The sequence below is a fragment of the Nelumbo lutea genome, chromosome 6 (genome assembly GCF_056320005.1).
Source record: "Nelumbo lutea isolate HS-2025 chromosome 6, American lotus-T2T, whole genome shotgun sequence".
In the NCBI taxonomy this organism is placed as follows: Eukaryota; Viridiplantae; Streptophyta; class Magnoliopsida; order Proteales; family Nelumbonaceae; genus Nelumbo; species Nelumbo lutea.
Genome location: NC_142689.1, coordinates 57,713,381 through 57,735,313, shown reverse-complemented (window position 1 = coordinate 57,735,313; position 21,933 = coordinate 57,713,381). Strand labels below are relative to the sequence as shown.

At 38.7% G+C, this 21,933-nt stretch overlaps 1 protein-coding gene across 1 annotated transcript; it reads right to left on the bottom strand.

Annotated features, from left to right (window-relative positions):
* Positions 1 to 493: 493 nt before the first annotated feature.
* Positions 494 to 21,331, bottom strand: LOC148849041 (TLD-domain containing nucleolar protein). The gene is made up of 7 exons (XM_088947981.1): positions 20,808 to 21,331; positions 19,208 to 19,819; positions 4,503 to 4,690; positions 2,361 to 2,599; positions 2,025 to 2,224; positions 931 to 1,056; positions 494 to 837 (listed from the first exon to the last, which is right to left on the bottom strand). Exons 1-7 carry the CDS (start codon positions 20,958 to 20,960, stop codon positions 739 to 741), a joined length of 1,617 nt encoding a protein of 538 aa, XP_088804107.1. The 5' UTR covers positions 20,961 to 21,331; the 3' UTR covers positions 494 to 738.
* Between the last annotated feature and the right edge of the window lie 602 nt (positions 21,332 to 21,933).

The following is a 21,933-nucleotide window of genomic DNA, read 5'->3' as shown; positions in this document are numbered from 1 at the left end:
AGAGTTGGGGCAAAATCTACTTTTGTAAATTTTTCGGTTTAATTTAAGTTTAGCAACCTGCAAGCCGTCACCCGGGTTGAACTGTTTGATGGTTCAACCGTCTGAGTCGACAGTTATTTGACTAATTCAACAATCTTTTAAGAAAAGCGGTTCATGGATGAAACAGAACCGCTAACTTGACCGGTTTCCAGGTTAAGCGGTTCGACCATTTGAGTCAACGACCGTTTTAAAACCTTGGTTCATATAGTGCCAGTGAGCAATTTGAATTTTCAGCTAGCACTTCAACACTCTTTAACAAGATTCCCTCATTCAGGAGTACGGCAACCAAACTCTCCAAGAATCAGAGGCATACGCCATCTTAATTGGAGACCAGAAAGAAACAATGGTAGAACAATGATAAAAGAGTTTGAACCACCTAAACGATTGGTGGGTACTTCCTAGATAGTCCCTGCAATTTCAAAGCTGGTTGCTGAATAAATTACCTGTTTAACTGTTTTGCCCACAAACTCATTACTTATGATGTCCTTTAAATTTAGAACAGCATGGTAGAGCTGAGCTGTCTGGCAAACAAGCATATACAGAATCCAGTGACTACCACCACATAGGTCTTTTCACCGTTGAATTTGTACATTATTGTCTATTACGTTTAACACACTTACTTACAGAAGCCTAAACTGGCTGGAATTTCAAAATTCCCTTCCACCGAACCAAGGGAATTAGATCTGAACTTTAGCCTCATTAGCGGTCTTCCCTCCGTACGCTATTGGGATCAGACATCATATCCATCATCATCTTCTCTGGTGAATCATCCCAACTAGCAAAAGTTTTCAAGTCAACCTGCAGAATACAAAATTGGTTTCATTTGACCTTCATGTCCTCTTTTAAACAAATGACAAATTAGGGTTCAGGGGTACTGGTTTTCTAGCCTACCTTGCGTCTTTGCTCTGTAAAGAGTTTCTCTCTCTTCTTATATGTAATCTGCTCTTCCTTGGCTTTTTGCCCACTTAATCCCCAAACTTCCACCTCTAGAATTGAAGCTTCAAGAGGTAAATACCCCTGATACATCAATCAAATAAAAATTCCAATCAGAAAGGTTGCATCAATTCAGGTGTAAAATGGGTTGAAATTTCTACACGAGCAAAAATATGGTTCAAATATTTCAGTTTTACCCTTTTACATTTAAAAATGGATCCTAAAGAGATATCTACTTGACAATCATTTGGAAAGCATACACATGTATAAGCTACAAACAAGACAAAGAAGCCAAGCGTACAGAAAATAATGATCCTACAAAAGGGCAGCTCTTTCATATACGAGATGCACAGGTATATGGATCTCCTACACTTAATGTCTACTGAGGAGTACACCAATCAAAATTCACAGGGTGATTTTGAATGGTCAAACACTCAAACTTGAGATCTTCCGGTATTATACACACACCCACTCTCACGTTTGAGACTTGGACCAACCAAAACCACCCCATTGAATTTGCATTGGTTAGTGTATGATATATCCATTTAAATCAGATTGGATTGGATTTGAAAATGTGATCCGTTTATTAATTGAGTTGAATTTAGATATTGCTTCATCTACTAGGTTCTGATTTAATTTTAATGTGTGTTTATGTTATATATACCTTAATATAGAATTTTAATTTAAAATTCTTTAGGCTTAGGTGGGATTTGGGGTTCGGATAATCCTATTTTTGCCTTTTCACAATACATGGCTTCTTGTTTTGTTTGATTTTTTAGATTTATGCTAATCTTGAAAAGAGTTTCTGATCAAAATATCGGGAATAAATAAATGGATCAAACTCCAACCTATGTTCCGCATATTTATTGGGTATTAAATTGAATTCAGAAATCCCTGATTTTTATAGGCTTGGATTAGGATATAACCCTATCTGAATTCAATCCCATCCCTTTCCAGCCTAGTTTTTAGATTTTGTGATGAAAAGATTGACATGTTATTACTCGATTTATTTCATATTGAATATAATCCATTCAGTAATGTTGCTGTTCTACCTGATTGGGGACAAGCGAACCAGGTTGATAACTCTTATCAACTGCATGATAGCGAATAGTAACTCTAGAAAAATCTTCATCAATAAATATTCTCTCATTCCCAATGGTTCCTCCAAAAGCAATACCAACAGGCTTTGGATTCGATTGATACACTCCACCACTGGGAAGCAAATGGCTGTATACGAAGTTCTTTTCCTTCCCTGTAAGTAGTTGAGAACCCTGCTCAGCAAAATTTTGTTGCAGAAATACAAATGCAAGTGAATATGTGCATGCTCTCATGTGTGTGTGCATGTCTATGAATGCATGCATGTATCCCTGTGTACAGTTTTCACATACCAGAAGGTGAAAAGACCTGGAAAATTGGGCTTATAGCATATAGATATCCAGAGCTACCATAAAAAATCTCTTTGTTTTCAAAGCCCTGTTGAATGACTACACCAATGACCCATCTCCCAACATTGGTGATACCCTCATGAGCACCTCCAGAACTAGCACAGACTAGCATAAGCAATGATCCATTATAACCTTCAATATTTGACCAGAATCGGTTCAACCCTTTCCCATGAAGAGATGACCTGCATGTAAATCGCAGACCAAAAAACATTTCTTAGATTATTCTTCAGATTACCAGGAATGCTAGTAAACAACATCAGGTTGCAAATATCTGTAAACAAAGCCTTACAGTCATGGTAAGACTGATTAAAAGACACAGGACAAAGTTGGACATGTCTTCCTATGGGATCACACCTTGTTTGTAAGGTATTGTTTTAATAGAGTTGCACTTGGTGTTGAGTAATGTTCCTCAGAGGTTAATCAAATACTTTTTTATAGTAAAATAAAATTCAATTAGAAAAAGGAAATAAGGGATATATAAGCCCATGTTAGATGTAGTCAATGCAATGAAAACACTCCAACACAACCCTCATTAAAAACCTCCAAACCCCTAAAAACAGAGAAACACACAAAAATAACAAGAAAATACATCAAACAATGAAACAAATTAACCTCCACATCATGAAACAACAATATCAACATGCAGTGCCTTAACCCCTAATATAAACAAAATTCCCTACCACTACCTCTTTCTTCATCAAAGTCACCGAAATCAACAAATTGGCCACTCCATTGAATACTATGTATACCAGTGTTTTAAAAGGTGTGGGAAGCACACGTGGAGGTACACCTCCAAGTAAGGCACTCCCAAAATGCCCTGAGGTGTGTATGCCAGAGGCATTGATGCCTCTGATGAATACGCCTCATTCGCATTTTGCATGAGGCGCGCTAGAGGCATACGCCTCGTGTGCCTCACACACTCATACAAAAAGACAAAAAAAAAAAAAAGAGAAACGAAAGGGAAAGGAAAAGAAAGGGGAGGGAAATAAAAGAAAGAGAATGGATTTGCTCGCTCGCCTCTGCTTCAGCAAGATCCCCCCCCCCCCCCCCCCCCCCCCGTCCAACTAGTATTATACATCTTCATTCTTCTTAATATTATAAAAAAGGAGCAGCCCAGTGCACAAGGTTCCCACCAATGCGGGGTCTGGGAAGGGACAGATGTACGCAGCCTTACCCCTACACATACAGAGAGGCTGTTTCAAAGATTTGAACCTTGGTCACCCAAGTCACAATGTAGCAACCCAACCATTGTGCCAAGGCCCACCCTCATCTTCATTCTTCTTAATATAAAAGATCTTTATTCAAATAAAAAATAGAGAGAAAGATGAGATTCCCTTCCTCCTCACCCCCTCCTCTTAGGGAGGCTTAAGCCTCCTTGCATTCAGGAGGCTTACACCCCTTATGTTCTGAACTACGCCTCATGCCTCCAAGTAGTGGAATGCCTTGTGTCAAGCCTCCACATTTTAAAACATTAATGTACACAAAATGCACCAAGGAAATGGAAGGAGTGAAACCAAAATGATCAATTGGTCAGAGATAATTTTTCCATTTCTTTGGTTGTTCATTAACAACATCAGTTCTTTCTGAGCGAGAGATTATTTTCGTTTCATTAATCTTTATCATTCTAGTAGAAAAATTCACATTCTTTATATATATATATATATATATATATATATATATATATATATATTATATGCAACTATAAGAGTTTCAATGTAAAACTGCATGCTGTAGAATTAAATTACTACATCAAATTCAGAAGAAACCAGCAGGTCATTCCCCACATGCTAGACAAAGAAAAGAATACCAAAGGCAAATTAGTATTGTCATGACGATTTTTCTTTTTTTGAGATAAAGGTAACTACCAATTCATTGTCATGAGGATGATCTCCGCAAAAAAATTCTTGACCAATATGGCTATCCAACAAACAAAATGAGAATTCACAAGTTTGAATTGGTATTCAAGTAAAAAATGTAATAAGCATTCTCAGGTATGTTTTCATCCTTAAGAATGTCAGTCATAACTTGTAGAAAGATAGCAACTCTTTTCTTTAGTTAGACAGGCTTAAAATAAAGGTAACACACCGATAAATAAGGTTTTCAAATGTTTCATCATTACTTCCAGGAAAGAATGGTCTTAAAATCTCTTCACTTAAATTGCTTCTCAGAGTAAGAGAAATTGCCCAGGCTCTTCCAGATGTCAATAGGTGTCTATCATACACCTCTCTCAATGAAATGTCCCCAACTGAATAACTAGATGGCTCCAACTTATCCTGCTCATATTCAAGAAAGAAAGCATATAACAAATCTTAAAACTTCAAAATAGAGAGCCACATGGGTTTCAGGAAAATTATAATGAACTGACATAACCATGGTACAAGAAGTCTGACCCAGAACACATAAGATGAACTCTTTGATCACATGAAGATTAAATTAGAAAACAAGCTAATTCATTCATAGACATATGCAACTAAGAGAAAGTTAAATCGCATCATAGGAAACTGCTGGAACCATAAACAAATGGCACAAATGTCCTATTCTACCAGCTTATAAATAGCTTTTACATAATGTTAACATTTGATACCACCAATGCATTTTTACCTGTAAAGGACAAAAAGAATTATATTGAAGTTTAGAAAGCAGAGCAGCACCCAGAAGATGGTAATTTTACTCGTTTAAGCTTCCTACCATTATTGCTTCCAACCAAGGGGCCTTTGTGCAAGGGAGGCAAATTGTGGATTAAATACTGATAGCCAATGAATGTGTGGAGGATTTGAGGAGGTCAGGGAGGAAAGGAGTGGCCTGCAAGCTTGACTTAGAAAAAGCATATGATATGGTGGATTGGTCCTTCCTGAGAGAGGTGATGGGTTGCTTTGGGTTTGGAGAAAGATGGTGCAAATGGGTGATGGGATGTTTGAAGACATGTCAATACTCTATATTGGTGAATGAGACAGTAGTGGATTATTTTCTTGGCCTTAAGGGGTATTAGACAAGGAGGCCCTCTCTCTCCTTTCCTATTCACCTTAGTAGCACATGTTCTGGGGAGATTGACATCAAGAGCAGAAGCAAGAAACTTAATAAGAGGATGAAGAATTGGTAGAGAAGGGGTACCAATCACTCACTTACAGTTTGTTGATGATACAGTCCTCTTTTGTGATGGAGGTGACTTGGGGTGGATTAGGAACCTCAAAATTGCGGTGCAACTATTTGAGCAAATGTCAAATTTAAAGGTAAATTTTGGGAAAAGTTGCATAGCTGGAATCAATATGGGGGAGGGGGAAGTGTCAAAGTGCTGATATTTTGGGTTGTGCGATCTCTAGTTGGCCTCTAAAATACCTAGGTCTCCCCTCTAGGTGATAACTTTGGGAAAGAGAGTTCTTGGACCCCGGTGGTGGAAAGATTTCAAAAGAGACTTGCCTCTTGAAAACAAAATTATTTATCCATGGGAGGAAGAGTCAGCCTAATTAGATCCACTCTAGCTAATTTACCTGTGTATTTCTTGTCAGTTTTTAAAATTCCCAATGGAATAGCTAGGAAGTTGGAGAACCTAATGAGGGATTTTCTTTGGGAGTTGGGGGAGGAAAAAAGAAAGATCATAGAGTTAGGTAGGAAAGACTTCCCAATGAGAAAGAAAAGTTGTGGGCCAAGGTAGTGGTGAGTATTCATAGACTAGCGCAAATGGCTAGGACACTGGAATTAGAGCAAGGACTACAAGAACATCCCCGTAGAAATCTATCCAAGCCATCCACCCCTTGCTCTTGCCTTGGATCGGGTATGACTTACACTCTAGGAATCGTATTAAGTTTTGGGAACACGTGTGGGTTGGGGACTCCCCATTAAGGGATCAATTTCCTTGTTTGCCTTGAAAGAATCAACACCTGTGAGTTACTTCAAAGAAGAAGAGTTGTTTATCCTCTTATTGGTGCATTCTTTGTAAGGTCGATGGTGAGAACTGCTACCATTTATTGATCTCCTACTCATTTGTTAAAACTTAAAGGTTTATGGGAATGGTTCTCTTCCTTTTTTGATGCAGGTGGATTTTGCTCCTACCTTCTTCAGATTGCCAAAGAAAAGGTAAGACTAATGTGGAGATGTGTAAGTGTAAGGGCTGCTGTTAGCTGGACCATTTGTGAAGAAAGAAATTCCAGAATATTCACAAGGAGAGAAGCAAGGAGGCCATCTAGAGGAGGTGATTTTTATCAGATTAGTAGATTGGCTTAAATCTATGGAGCTATTCAACATGTCAATGGATGATCTGTCAAAAAAGTGGAAAGAAGTTGCCTATTCAGCACCAGGTCAGGATGTCTCAGTTCCAGTTTGGTCCCCAAGCAGCCTTTACAAGATGAATTTCGATGGAAGCAGTATCGGTAACCTGGGGTCTTTGGGTATTGGGGGTATTTTCAGGGATGCAAATGGGAAAATAATTGCCTTGTTCTCAGGTCCAATTGAAGTAGGTGACACCCTAAGAGCTGAGATCTTGGTGGCATTGGAAGGTGTGTAGACCCCTGAAAGTTACACAGGAGGGATCTTATCACACAGTACAGCACTTCTAAAAGAGCACCCAACTTTGCTAATCCATCTGCAAGAGCATTAAAATCCCTTGGAATCCAGCACAGATGAACGTTTATATTTGCCAGCAGGTCCCTTGCTTATGTCAGAAAATGACCATGTCTCCACGGCCCAGCTTCCTGTCTTCCTAACTACTTTATGGTGTTTTCTGAGTCTCCCTCTATGGATCGATGCTGAATGCCTAGTCTGTTGATTAGTCTGATTCCTGTAAGTGCAGCCATCATTTCTGCCTTTGTGGAGTCAGCTATACCTACTGGCCCACTGTATACCCAGCAAGTGTTCCCATTTTCATCCCTTGAAACTCCTCCAATGCTAGCAGGTCCAGGGTTGCCTGAGGCACTTCCGTCAAAACTTAGGGTCCAAGTTCCTTCCCTCCTATGTAAGGGGCCCCTTTTGATGGGGAAGAGGGGTGAAGGGGGGGAGGAGAAAAGAAAAAAGCCAGAATCCCTGTTTAGGTCGTTTATAGAGACTCCTTTAACTTGTCTGAGCTGGAAGTCCATTGATTACATTTAAAGGTAATTTTTTTCTGCTTTGTTTGTTTCTTGTTGGGAGAGATAAGAGAGGTTATCCCCTCCCTTTGTTTCCTTGATATTCTTCAATGAAATCTTCTGTTATTGATAAAAAAAAAAAAAGAAAAAGCTTCTGACATAATCCATTGTGATAAGTTAAACAAAAAAGGAACTAAGCAAAATTAATTTTAATGCTAGGTGTTAGTGTCGATTATATAGGGGCAGATTAGTCTTTTTGTTTATGTTAGTATGAGGTGTAATGTTGAGTTAAGTGACGTGTCCCATACTTAAGTAGGGGCACAAGAGTCAATCTGTTTTTGATATAGAAAGCTATAAATATAACCTGGCCAACTAGAGAGTGTAGATTTTTCTCTCTAGTTCGACCAGCCTTTCTTTCTTCTCTTCACTCTTCTCCTCTCTTCCTCTCTCTTCTCTCCCTCCCTCCTTTTATCTTTTTTTTTTCTCTATTATTCTGAAACTAACGGGTATACAGATCTGAACTTTATCATGGTATCAGAGCGAGGTTAGATCAGTTTAGATCTGTTGTCTCCTGCGCACCCTAGTTGAGTATTTTGCAGATTTCTCTTAGGTTTCTTGGAGTTTGACAAAAAGGCTGAAAAGGAGTGGTCGTTTTTTACTTCTGGAGGTTTTAATGCCTCCGATTGATTGTGGTGTGGTGGTTTCAGGTGGCTGGTAGGAAACCCTCCGATGGACCGAAGAGGGTTGCTACAGTAGTTTCATGATCTATGTTCAGATGTGTGGTTCAGATAGGTGGTCAAAGGTCTAGTACCATATGTGTGGAGTGCTGGTGTGATATCTTTGTGTGTGTTATGGTTTCTTGTGTGGTGCCGAAAGTGGAGAACAGTGGTGATTACCATTGCTGAAACCTGTGATAGTGAATGTTTCAGCAATGGTCAGCCGTAAGAGTGAAACAGTGGTGATTGCATGGTTTAAAATGTCCCTAATATTTCCATGACATATTTTCATTTCCATAGTTAGAGACACGAAATTTTACCGGAATCGACATTTCCCCAATGAACACAACCAGCACTATGTGAAGATAGTTTACACAACATATTTCCATTTCTACTTCCATGGGTAGTGACATGAAATTTTATTGGGATCAACATATTCCCCAATAACAGTTGAATACTAATAGTACTTTGCGGAGTCCAAGAGTATTATAACATAAGTTGGTGACAATTTTCCAGATATGTGAAGTAATGATGTTATTTTATGCCTAACTTACATGATAACCACCTTGAGCTAGCTCAATATTCATTTCAAACATGTAGTTAAATATTAATTTTTTGTTTGTGTAATAGATTATATGGTTGATTTATTACAATCATTTACATTTTCTATGAGTTTAAATTTTGCTTTAACACATTCTATTGTGAAACTTTGAATCTTAAGGTTTACAAGGCAACTTCAGAATGTATTCTTTTGTCCATAACCATAGTTTCTTAGCTTTGTTTAATGATTTAGAACAAGATAGTGATTTAAAAAGGTATGCCTATGCTTCTTTTATCATTTCATAAAATATGATTCCATGTTTTGCATATTTTACACTGTTTCCACCATGTCTATGATTTTTACAATATTTCTTTTTTTTTTTTTTTTATCAATAACTGTGAAATGTATTAATTATTATTAAGAAAATTACAAAGCAAGGGGGCTAAACAATCTTAGCTCCCTAGAACAATCAATGAGCATCAAATACAATTACAATAAGGCCCAAAATAAAGAGTTTCTGTTCACCCCTTGCCTAGCTAAACCATCTGCCAGTGAGTTTGCACTTCTCTTTACCCATTTGTACTGAATTTCAATATCCTTAGTCAGCCACTTAAATTTTCTTTTTTCATTGCTGTAATTCCTTATCCTTGAGTTATCCTCTTTTAACCAGTTCACCACAACTTCAGAGTCTCCTTCAATGATCAGCTTAATAATTGATAACTCCTTGATTCTTCGTACCCCTTCAAGAGCTGCAAGTATCTCAGCCCTCAAAGAATCTCCTTCCCCAATTGGTCCTGAAAACATAGCTAACAGATTCCCATGTTCGTCTCTGATTTTTACAATATTTCTGACATGTTTCTTATATTTGGATGACTGACATTTCCACCAACATCGACATTTTAAACCTTGGGTGATCATTCAGCTGTAAGAGTGCAGTGTGGTGATTGTTGGTGAGTTAGGACAACATATTAGTGTGAGAAAGAAAAGAAAAAAAAAATTGGGCAGCTATGGAAGATAGTAGTGAACACAAGTCTGTTATGATTCCCCTTGATTACTTGAATATGCAAATGACCTCCATCAAACTGAATGGAGAGAATTGTGTGCCTTGAGCCAAATCTGTTGAAGTGTTTCTCAGAGCTAAGAAGAAAGTAATGCATGTGAGAGAAGACAAACCCCTAGTTGACTCTCAGGAGTACAATGATTGGGAACAAGAAGATGCATAGATTATGACATGGTTATGGAACAGCATGGAACCTAAGATTAGTGTGAACTTCATGTTCTTAGACACAACCAAGGAGATTTGGGATCATGCAAATAAGTTTTATTTAGGGCAGGACAATAACACTAGGGTATATTAGCTCTATCAAGAGTATTTTAATCTGTAGTAAGGTAATCGGAGTCTTGAGGAGTACTATGCTAGTCCGAGGAATCTAAGGAATGAGTTGAATGTGTATCACCCCCTTACATCTGATGTCAAAATTCAGCAACAATAGAGAGCGCAACTTGATGTGACCAGATTTTTGGTGGGATTGAAGTCTGAATATGAACCGGTGAGAGCACATCTTATGAAAGAAAAAAGTGAATTATTTTCTATTTTCCAAAAGTTTCATGTTGAAATTCCCACTCAATTTGGTGTCCATATTAAAATCCTACGTTCTAATAATGGCCGAGAATATTTTTATACGCCCTTTCAACAATATTTAGAACATTATATTATTCATCAAACCTCTTGCTCTTACACCCCTCAACAAAATGGAGTAGCTGAACGGAAGAACTACCACCTCTTGGAAACTACTTGGTACCTATTGCACCATATGAATGTACCCAAACGTTTTTGGAGTGATGCTATGCTTACATCTTGCTTTCTTATTAACTGAATGCCTATGTCCATCCTTGATGGTCAGTCTCCCTTCTCTGTTTTGTTTCCTACATTGTCTCATTTTCCTCTCACCCCTTGGGTTTTTGGGTGTGTGCTTTGTTCATAACCTTGGCCCTAGACTAGACAAATTAGATGCACGATCTACTAAGTGTGTCTTCCTTGGCTATTCTAGGACCCAGAAAGGGTACAAGTATTATAATCCTACTTCTCAACGTTGCTTTGTTTGTCTTGATGTTACCTTCTTTGAGTCGGTTCCGTTCTTCTTTGGGTCGGATGTCTCTTCTACTCTTCCACTTCCATTCCTTGTTGCGGACCCCATTCCACTTGTTCTAGCTTCGACCATAGTTTTCAAGGTGCCAAGGCGAGGCTAGGCGACAAGGAGCGCCTTGTTGCCTAGGGATGGATTTTTTTATGTAAAAATTACATATCCTAGGGTAGTTCCTTAGGTTCCATAACCAACTTTCTTTAATAACTATCCATAATTTTCATAAGAAAATTATAAACTTCATGTTTAAGTCTAGAAAATCAACATATTTATGAGAAGAAAAAGAAGAAAGGAAAGAAAACTCAAAAAATATAGGGGCTGAACCCCTATTTTTGTTATAGGAAAAGAAGAAAAGAAAAGGTGGAAGAAGAAGAAGAAGAAGACGTGGAAGAAGAAATGTGTTGATTAGACAAAATTTTATGTTCTTGCCTTATTGGTTCAGATTTTGAAGTCAATGAGGGTTCAATACAGTAGTTAGCAATGTTTAGGTTGATTGAACCCTAACAAATAAGAAAGCAATAAAAAGAAATTAGTTTATAAACACAAAAATTGAATATTTTTCTTTAATAATGTCTATTTTATAATTATAATCTCAAAAAAAATAACAATATAAAAGTATTTTATTACACAGTATGCAAAACTGCTTGGTGACTGGGCCAGGCAAGCCTCCAAGGGTGCCTTGTCACCTAGGCGTCACCTTGACAACTATGGCTTCGGCTATGTCTTTGCCTCCAGTGCCACTCCCCACTACACGACCACCTATCAAGCAAGTGTATATGCATTGACATGCACCAGCTCCTCCATCTTCTTCATCGTCGACGGATCCGGCAATGCTTTCCGCAACACCATCACACCCTGTTTCTGACCTTGACCTTCCCATTTCCCTACGGAAAAGTAAACATAGTTGTACCCTTATCTCTAATTATGTTTTTGTTTCTCACCTTTCCCCTTCCCATCGATAGTTTGTTTTGTTGTTATCTTCTGTTTCTATTCCTAAGGATGTCCAAGAAGCCCTTATCTCTCCAGGGTGACGTCAAGCGATGAAAGAACTTTCTGCTTTGGCTCATAATCATTCGTGGGATCTCACCACTCTTCCCCCTAGTAAGCATGTTGTCGGATGTAAGTGGGTATACACTATCAAGTATTTGCCTGATGGTAGTGTTGAGCGATTGAAAGCTCGGTTGGTTGCTAAGGATTATTCACAGTTATATGGCATTGACTACATAGAGACTTTCTTTCTTGTTGCCAAGATTGGTTTTGTTTGCATTTTGATCTCTCTAGCTGCTATGTATGACTGGCCCTTGTTTCAACTTGATATTAAGAATGCTTTTTTGCATGGTGATCTTCTTGAGGAGGTGTATATGGAGCAACCACTCGGGTTTGTTGCTCAAGGAGAGGATGGTAAAGTGTGTAAGCTCAAGAAAGCTATTTATGGACTTAAACAGTCCCCTCGTGCATGGTTTGGAAGATTCAATGTAGTGAAGAAATTTGGCATGAAACAGTGTCAGGTCAATCATTTAGAATTCAGCTATAATTCTAGTGCTGGGAAGATTTCGTTGGTGGTATATGTAGAGGATATTGTTATTATTGGCAGTGACAGGTTCAGGATTGATAGGTTGAAGACTTTTTTGCATGATCACTTCCAGACAAAGGACCTTTGTAAACTACGATATTTCTTAGGGATAGAGGTAGCGAGGTCCAAGAATGGTATTAACTTGTGCCAGAGGAAATATGTCATTGACCTATTGGAGGAGATACGGTTGTTGGGTGCCAAACCAGCTGAAACACCCATGGAATTGAATATCAAGTTGAGTAGTGATACAAGTGAGGAGTTTGAAGATCCAGTTAGGTATAGAAGGTTGGTGGGTAAGCTAAACTACCTAACCATTACTTGGCCAGATATTTCATTTGTGGTTAGTGTGGTGAGTCAGTTTATGCAGAATCCTCAGGTTCCACATTGGGATGCAGTTCTAAGGATTGTAAGGTATTTGAAGGGAACTCCTGGTCATGGCTTGCTATACAAGAGTGGAGGAAAACTTGAAATAGAAGGATACACCGATGTTGATTGGATTGGCTCTGTATTTGGCAGAAGGTCCACTACAGGTTATTGTACCTTTCTTGGGGGTAACTTGGTGACTTTTTTTTTTTATCAATAACGGTGAATTTTATTGAAGATTGAGAAAGTACATAAATAAGGAACTAAAAAAACTTAACTCCCTAATACATCAATGTACACCCAACCGTAACCAATTACAAAACAGCCCAAAAAATAGAGTTTTCGTTCACCCCTTGCCTAGCTAAGCCATCTGCCAATGAGTTTGCACTTCTCTTTACCCATGTACAACTAACTTCCATGTCCTTACTCAGCCACTTAAATTTCCTCTTTTCATTGTTGTAGTTCCAGAGCTTGGATTTGTCCTCTTTTAACCAGTTCACTACAATTTCGGAATCACCTTCTATAATCAATTTCTTAATATGCATGTCTTTGACCCTTTGTACGCCTTCAAGAGCTCCTAATATCTCAACCCTCAAGGAGTCTCCCACCCCAATTGGACCAGAATACATAGCTAACAGATTCCCTTTTTCATCTCTTATCACTCCCCCTATTCTAGAGGGCCCTGGATTGCCCAAACTACTGCCATCAAAGTTCAGTTTGATAAACCCGCTTGGTGGAGGGGTCCAACAAGAACTTGAAGCTTTCTTACCTGAAGTTGATTCTGCAACTTCCTTCCAATTCCTTAGCATCTCATCAACTGAGAACTCAACAAACAATTCCAAAGTTTTTAACCAATGTATCACCCTAATGTGAATAATCTCCAATATTACCCCCAAGCTTCTCTCTTTTGTCTAGAAAAATCCGTGAATTTCTCTCCTCCCAAATAGTCCAACAAGCTGCAGCCCTTACACATCTCCACATAACTTTTGCCCTTTTTGTTGAGAAATTGGGCATGGAAGTGAATAAGCTTTGCACATTCAAAGGGGGAGTCCACCTACACCCAAAAAAAGAAGTAAACCATTCCCAAATAGCTTTAGAAAACTGACAGGAAATTAGTAAATGGTATCCAGACTCACCATCAGATTTACAAAGGACACACCAATGAGGACACAAACAGCTATTGGGTCTTTTTCTTTGAAGTAAATCTCCTGTATTAACTCTTTCCATAAAAGCTTCCCAACAAAAACTCCCAACCTTCAGAGGTATAGGTTGACAGAACACTTCTTTAACAGGGAATGATAGTCCAACAGAAGAAGGTTGTATTAGGGCTTTGAAGAAAGAGGCACAGGTGTAGGAGCTCGAGGGAGTGAGTGTCTAAATTTTATTGTCGTCCTTTGTTGGCTCTAGGAAAATCCCTTCAAGGATGGATAATAAAGCTGAAATACAACCTAATTCTGTGTCCCTTATATCTCTTCTCAACCCCAGGTTCCAACCGAATCCAGAAGGTGAGTTAGAAGGTACAAGGAAGGAGGAAACTAGTTAATTTTTAAGGGTAGAGATAGCAAAAATAGTTGGAAATTGATCTTTCAAAGGGGAATCCCCAACCCATACATGTTCCCAGAATTTAATTAGGTTATCTGAGTGCAAGTCATACCTAATCCAAGGAGAGAACACGTGCAAAGTAGCTTGAATAGCTTTCCAAGGGGATTCTCTTGTAGTCCTTGCTAGAATCCCAGAGTTCCATCCATTGTCTGCCACCCCATGAATACTTCCCATTATCTTTACCCAAAGTTTTTCTTTCTCCAATGAAAATCTCCATAGCCATTTCCCTAATAATGCTAAGTTCCTATTCCTTATATTCCCATTTCCCAAACCACCCTCCTTCTTACTCCTACACACCATCTCCCACCTAGCTCTATGGTCCTTCTCCTCCCCTGGCTCCCATAGAAAATCTCTCATAAGTTTTTTTAACCTGCTAGCCACCCTTATCGGAATCTTAAAGATTGACAAAAAATAGACAGGAAGGTTAGCTAATGTGGACCTAATTAAGGTGATTCTCCCTCCAAGAGACAAATAGTTTTTCTTCCATTTCGCAAGTCTCTTTTCAAACCTTTCCATAACCGGAACACAAAATTCATCTCTCTGAGGATTATCTCCCAATGGCAAACCAATGTAGTTTCAGGGCCAATTAGATACTACACACCCCAAAATGTCTGCACACTCACCAACCTCCCCTACCCCCATATTGACTCCAACTATACAACTTTTTTCAAAATTCACTTTTAGGTTTGACATTTGCTCAAAAAGTTGTATAGTGAGCTTTAAGTTTCTGATCCTATTGAGATCCCCTTCTTCACAGAAAAGAATTGTCATTTGCAAATTGCAAGTGTGTTACCGGTATATTTTCTCTTCCAACTCTCCATCCCCTTATTAAATCCCTAGAATCTTCTTTGGAGATTAATCTCCCCAACACTTCCGCGACCAGTGTAAACAAGAAAGGGGAAAGGGGGTTTCCTTGTCTAATCCCTCTCAATGCTGGAAAATAGTCCACTACTGTCCCATTCACCAAAATGGAGTAATGGTAGTTCCTAATGCAACCCATCACCCATTTGCACCAATTATCTCCAAACCCAAAATTGATCATCACCTCCAATAGGAAAGACCAATCAACCAAATCATAAGCCTTTTCCAAGTCCAATTTGCAAACCACCCCTTTTTTCCTGGATCTCTTAAAGTCCTCCAAACTCTCATTTTCTATAAGTATCTGATCTGTTATCTGCCTCCCCTTCACAAAAGCTTCTTGGTTATTTGCTATGATTTTTGGGAGCACCTTCCTAATTCTAATAAATAGCACCTTAGTGATGATCTTATACAGGCTATTAACTAAGCTAATTGGCTTGTAGTCCTTTGGATGGTTTGCATCATTTTTCTTAGGTATCAAGGCAATGAAGGTGGAATTATCACTCCTCTAGTATGGAATTCATCAAATACCAGCCTTAGGTCCTCTTTTAGTATCTCCCAACAATTTTGATAAAAGGCTATCATGAAACCATCTGGGCCCGGTGCCTTTGATCTATACATAGAGAATACTGCCTCCTTTATCTCTTCCAATTCAATTTTTTTCCAGCCACTCCCTATCTTCTAGCTTCAGTGTTGGCCATTCCAACCCCTCGAGCCACACCCTATTATTTAAAGGCCATCTAAATATAGACCTAAAATGATTTGCAAATGCCCCTGCAATCTCTCTTTGATTGGAAATTGTTGCCCCTTCAATCTCCAAACTTGAAATAGTATTCCTTCTCCTTCTTCCACTTGCCATAGCATGAAAAAATTTTGTATTCCCATCCCCTCTTTTAACCACTTGCATCTTGACTTTTGCCTCCAACTTATTTCCTCCTAAAGAAGATAGTCCTCTAGTTGTTTGCGCAATCTCCATCTTTGTCCCTTATCCTCTTCTGTTAGGCATCCCCTCCCTTCTTTGCTATCCAATACTTCAATTTGTACAATCACATTCTGCTTCCTTTCCTCCAATCTCCTAAACTCTAAGTGATTCCATTCCTTGATTCTGACTTTCAAAAATTGGAGCTTTTCGTGAAACCGCATCCCACTCCATTCCATTGTTGGATTGCTCTCCAACTACCTCTTTTACTTTCTTAATGAATCCCGGGTGTCCTAGCCACATGCTTTCAAATCTAAATGGTGCAAGGCCTGCATTTTTCACCTCCTTACAAATTACAATAGGCCAATGGTTGGAGGTCACCCTTGGAAGTGCTCTAGAGTTCAAATTCTCTCAATGTTCTTCCCAATCATTTGAAAATAAGAATTTGTCCAGCTTAGAACAAATTAGGCTAGCTTGGGTTGGACCATGTAAAACACCTTTGTGATAATGGGATCTCTTTAAGTTCATAGGCATCAATAAATTGATTAAATCTCCTCATACTCGTGGTTGGTCTCTGCGTAGGGCTATTTGTTTCTTCCAAGAATTTGATTACATTAAAGTCACCTCCCAAGCACCATGGCCCATCCCACAGTCCCCTTATGTTAGCCAGTTCATCCCATAAATTCCTCCTATCTCTGTAGTCATTCGGCCCACACACGTTGGTTAAGACCCATTCAAATCCATCCTCCACTTGCCTAAACTTCAATGAGACTGAAAATTGTTTTATTAATTCCTCCATACCTACCAATACCTCATCCTTCCACATTGTCACAACACCCCCTACAAACCCCTAGGAAGGTAAGGCTACCCAACTAATCCCCCTACCTTTCCATACACTCCTTGCCCACTTAATGTCAAATTCTGCTCTTTTAGTTTCCTGCAACAGTACCACATCTAGATCTATTTTCTTGATTGTCTCTTTTATTACTGATCTCTTCCTTGCACTCCCTAGTTCTCTAGCATTCCAACTTATGATCTTCATTTAACTCTGTTCTCCACCCCTCAACCCTATCGCCTTCACTTATTTCCTTTTCTCATTTCCCTTCTAGCACCAAGGCTTTTCTCTCCTTCCACATCCTTCAACAGTCATTCAGCCTCACTCAATTTTCTCCTTTTGGCCTTAACTTCTTCTCTCTTTTTTTGAAGGAGCACTTTTAGATCATTTGGATCTTTTAATTTACACCCCAACTTCTGCACAAGCAGTGGTGGCAAGAAGCAATGTAGAAGCTGAATACAGAGCCATGGCATATACAACTTGTGAATTGGTGTGGTTGAAAAATCCTCTACAGAAGATGGGGTACTCAATTAACACACCGATGAGCTTTATTGCGACAACCAAGCTGCAGTCCACATCTCCTCGAATCCAATTTTTTCATGAGAGAACAAAACACATAGAAGTTGATTGTCACTTTGTGAGAGAGAAGGTTCTTAGTGGAGTAATAAGTACATCATATGTTAACACAGGAAGCCAATGGGCAAATCTGTTCAACAAAGGGTTGAGTCGGGCGAGAGTGGACTATATATGTAACAAGTTGGGATTATATGATATATACTCACCAGCTTGAGGGGGAGTGTTAGTGTCGATTATATAGGGGCAGATTAGTCTTTTTGTTTATGTTTAGTATGAGGTGTAATGTTGAGTTAAGTGATGTGTCTCATACTTAAGTAGGGGCACAAGAGTCAATTTGTTTTTGACATAGAAAGCTATAAATATAGCATGGCCGACTAGAGAGTGTAGATTTTTCTCTCTAGTTCGAACCAGCCTTTCTTTCTTCTCTCCCTCTCTTCACTCTTCTCCTCTCTTCCTCTCTCTTCTCTCCCTCTCTCTTTTTATCTTTTCTTCTCTATTATTCTAAAATTAACGGGTATATAGATCTGAACTTTATCACTAGGAGTGGGTTTTATAAAGAACATGTTGCATAAAATTGAAGAAAGCAGCAACTGAAAAAAGATGAAGATAAATTTGAACTACATTCTTGATATATAATGAAAAGAAAGGAAAATCTAATTGTGAATGCACTAACTCCTAATTAATAGGAACAAAGGAACATGAATGGTTTGTTGTGGAACTATGTTACCGGATACAGCATGAATACAGCTAGAAAAGGTTTTGGATATGGAATTTACAATAAAAAACTTATGCATCCACATGATATGGCACACTTTTTTTTTTTTTACTTCTTTTGAAGGGCTACACAACGGGGGGTAGCCCATCCCCCAACCCAGGTGCAGGTGGGTTTCGATCCCAAATCTCCGCTATGACCAGCAGGAAACCTTACCAACCAGCTGGTTGGCACCTTGCTGGTAGAAACAATTTGAAGGTTTCCAAGACAAATGTTTTTATTCATGGTTGTTTGGCTGATAATTGAAACTATGCACAAGACCATCAAAACATGTATTGGTGCAGCCTGATACAGATATGAAGTGTTTGAAATGACTAACATTGGAAAACAGATGCTACCAAAAATAGGTAAATCTTTCTTTCTTATACAGAAAAGAGGGTTTGCATAAATAAGCTGATACATATGACACATCTTATAAATAGTATGAATTCACAAATCAAGATATATGACAAAATACGTTTTATTTATAAAATGGAAAGGTTTTCATAAGTCTCTGAAATGTAGGACAACATTGTACATGTTGTGGTCAAATTTTAGAAAATGGAAAGTCCTTCCTGTATGGCTGATACATTTTCTTACAAGATAGGCTACAACCTGCTCCAAGACCCTTTTTTTTCTATTTCTTCAAAATTTCAAGATTTTAGATGAAATCTAAGAAAATATCCTATTTCAAAGAATCTCCCTTCTCTTGATCAAGTTTTGAAAAAAAGAAGATAAAATTTATTAAAGACGCTTATATGACGACAGATTAAAAGAGTGCTAGAACTTTGATTTAGTGGTGAGAATAGATAGCACCATAAAGAATATACTAAATTTACTGAGGAAATATGGTACCTCCAATAAAACACATCTTTGAAGCCTGTTGTGGACAAATTGGTTGAAGCATTGTACAAGGTTTGGAACTGTTTTCAAGGCCCACATATGAAACTTTCCTGCAGGAAGCTCAAATTCCAAGCTTGAAATGCTACAGTCCCATATATTTAAGTCATTGCCAAGTTCTGCACATGACATGACTGCTGATAATATTAGATGCTTAATATCTGGAAGATCTATTTTTGCTTGTCCCTTGGAAGACTTTAGATATCTTGAACTCTGAAACATAATCCAACATATCCAGAGAAGCATGAGCACATCGGCAGACACAAGAGAGCCACTTATTTTACCATCAGTTTCATCAGATTCAAATTCTAACTTTGATGGATGGCCAGCTTTTGCACTTGTTACAGCATACAACCTGTACAAAGTATTAAGTGACATTGAGGCTGACATCCTATCGCAGCACCTAATATAACCTCTCAAAAACTCAACCCAATGAACTCCTCCTTTATCAGCCCTGAAGAAAAGGTCAACTATGGAGGTACCTAAATGACCAACTAGCCTTGGAAAGCATTCAGGCACTGGAGATGCTTCATTTATTGGATTTGTGATGACCACAGTTAAACAATCCTGAAGGGCCAAAAGGTCAGAAATATGTAAGGATAGTACGAAAGTAAAAGCTGAGAACTGATTTCCCAGTGAGAGTTGTCAAGATAAAAGAAACATGTACGAGGGAAACCTTGTAAATTAACAGCAAACAAGCATGAAAATAATTCATCCGATGAAAACTACTACTAGATTGCAGTAAAAGAACCTAAAGTCACAAATGCATTTGCTCGAGCAAAAGAAATAATCAGTTCAGTTATAAGAATGAACCGAGAAAGCCACAAATTATCAGCATTATAGAATGGGAACCGTGATGGTGCTATTGTCTTGAAGTTAAACGGTTTGGCTTGTCGCATTCCATAGTTCTAGGACCTTTGGCGTATTGGTTGACTACGTAATATCTTGCATCATAGCCCACGTTCATTCTTCAAGTACGTTCCAAGAGTGTTTGCTGGAGAAAAGTGAATCATCTCGGAAAGATCTACCTGGAGCTTTATGGTCCTGAAGGTTAAACAGTTTTCGTTTGACGTGTTACATAAATCCAAGGCTTTTGTCGTATTGATCGGGTACGTAACAGAGGGTCTCCTTCCCAGGGACCAAATGAACCATCTCACAATCTACTATAGAAATCAGAGAAACACAGCATAGTGCTGATTGATAAACCCACTCTCATAAACAAACAAGGGATCATCGCAAAGAATGTTTAAATTGAATAAAGTAATTCGTTGATCAATTTTTACTCTTCAGGAGAAAATCCACTTCCGTCTGTGTAATTTATCAACCGTGTTTATTTAACAATCGGAAAGAATGATATTCAGCTCCTAATCCATCAAATTCGTTAACGAACAGAAATTCAAAGAAAGGTGGACTTGGAAGGGGGGGGCGCAAATTATATATTCAGACCTTCCTTCATTTCGTATAATTCAACGGCCATTGATAACGAACTTGTAAGTTTAAGGAGGAATTCGGGATTTCCGAGAAATAAATAGGAAAAGAAGGATGAAGTTTCTACCTGCAGAGATTTGAGCGGGATAGTTTGTGTTTGAGGATTGGAGAGCTTAGAGAACGCGTTTCGAAGCATCGGAAGAGCTCCCGTAGAAGCTGCTTGGTTTTCAATCTCTTGTTGCTCCTTTGGGATCTGCTCCGTGGATGACGAAGCGCCCATGTTCCCTCCCTCCCTTGTGTCTCACAACTGTTGTATCTGTGAAGTTTACAGAGGTTCGGCCAGAGAAGTTTTCGGCTTGTGTCAGTGCAACGCCCGTCCGAACAGCCTTTAATTTGGAATATCTCGTACTTATGTGCTTTATTTCGATTCCGGATCTGCTCCTTACACAGGGTGTCTCACACCGACCTCATACGCACATACTATGCATTGAAAACATCTTCTGTACTAAGCAGCAGATTCCGTTTCATTTATTTCATGGGGTTGGAAAATATTCCCAATGCAAAATTGGAAAAATATGTTCAAACGGTGTGAGATCCCCACGAACTCTATCAGCGGGAACGGGATCTGCTCCTCATAGGCACATCCACTATACATTGGAAACATCTCGTGTGACTATATACACTTATTAAGTACGGGAGATGTTTCAAATGCATGGTAGGATGTGCGTGTGAGGTCGGTGTGAGGCGTCCTGTGTGAGGAGCAGATCCGGTCATATCTCAGCATGCATTAAGAATATTTTCTGAAATTGTGAGTAAAAGATGTCTTCAATAAACCGTTGGGATATGTTGTGGGGCGTCCTTAGTGGGGTGCAGATGTGAATTCGTGAGCACAGGTTTTTGAAGATATAATAATAGCAGGGAAGCCCCTACGAAGAAAAATGACATTGGAAGATATGATAATAAATTTCAATACAAAAAAATATATATAATAATAAATTAGATTTTTGGGTTAAGTACACTGTAATCCAATGCAGAATTCTGAATGATAACCCCCCATAGTCTACTAGTAGCCCCCCCTATAAACCGCATTTTGCTCGTGAATTTCACGTCAATTCATGGTCAGGATTCATCCTCCTGACTGGGGTTAAAAAATTCTGACCTAGACTGATCAGTCATTATCCCTAGATTTTTTTTGGGTAAACTACACGAGATTATATCTCTGCCTCACAAGGAGCCGCCCCACAATGCCCTAC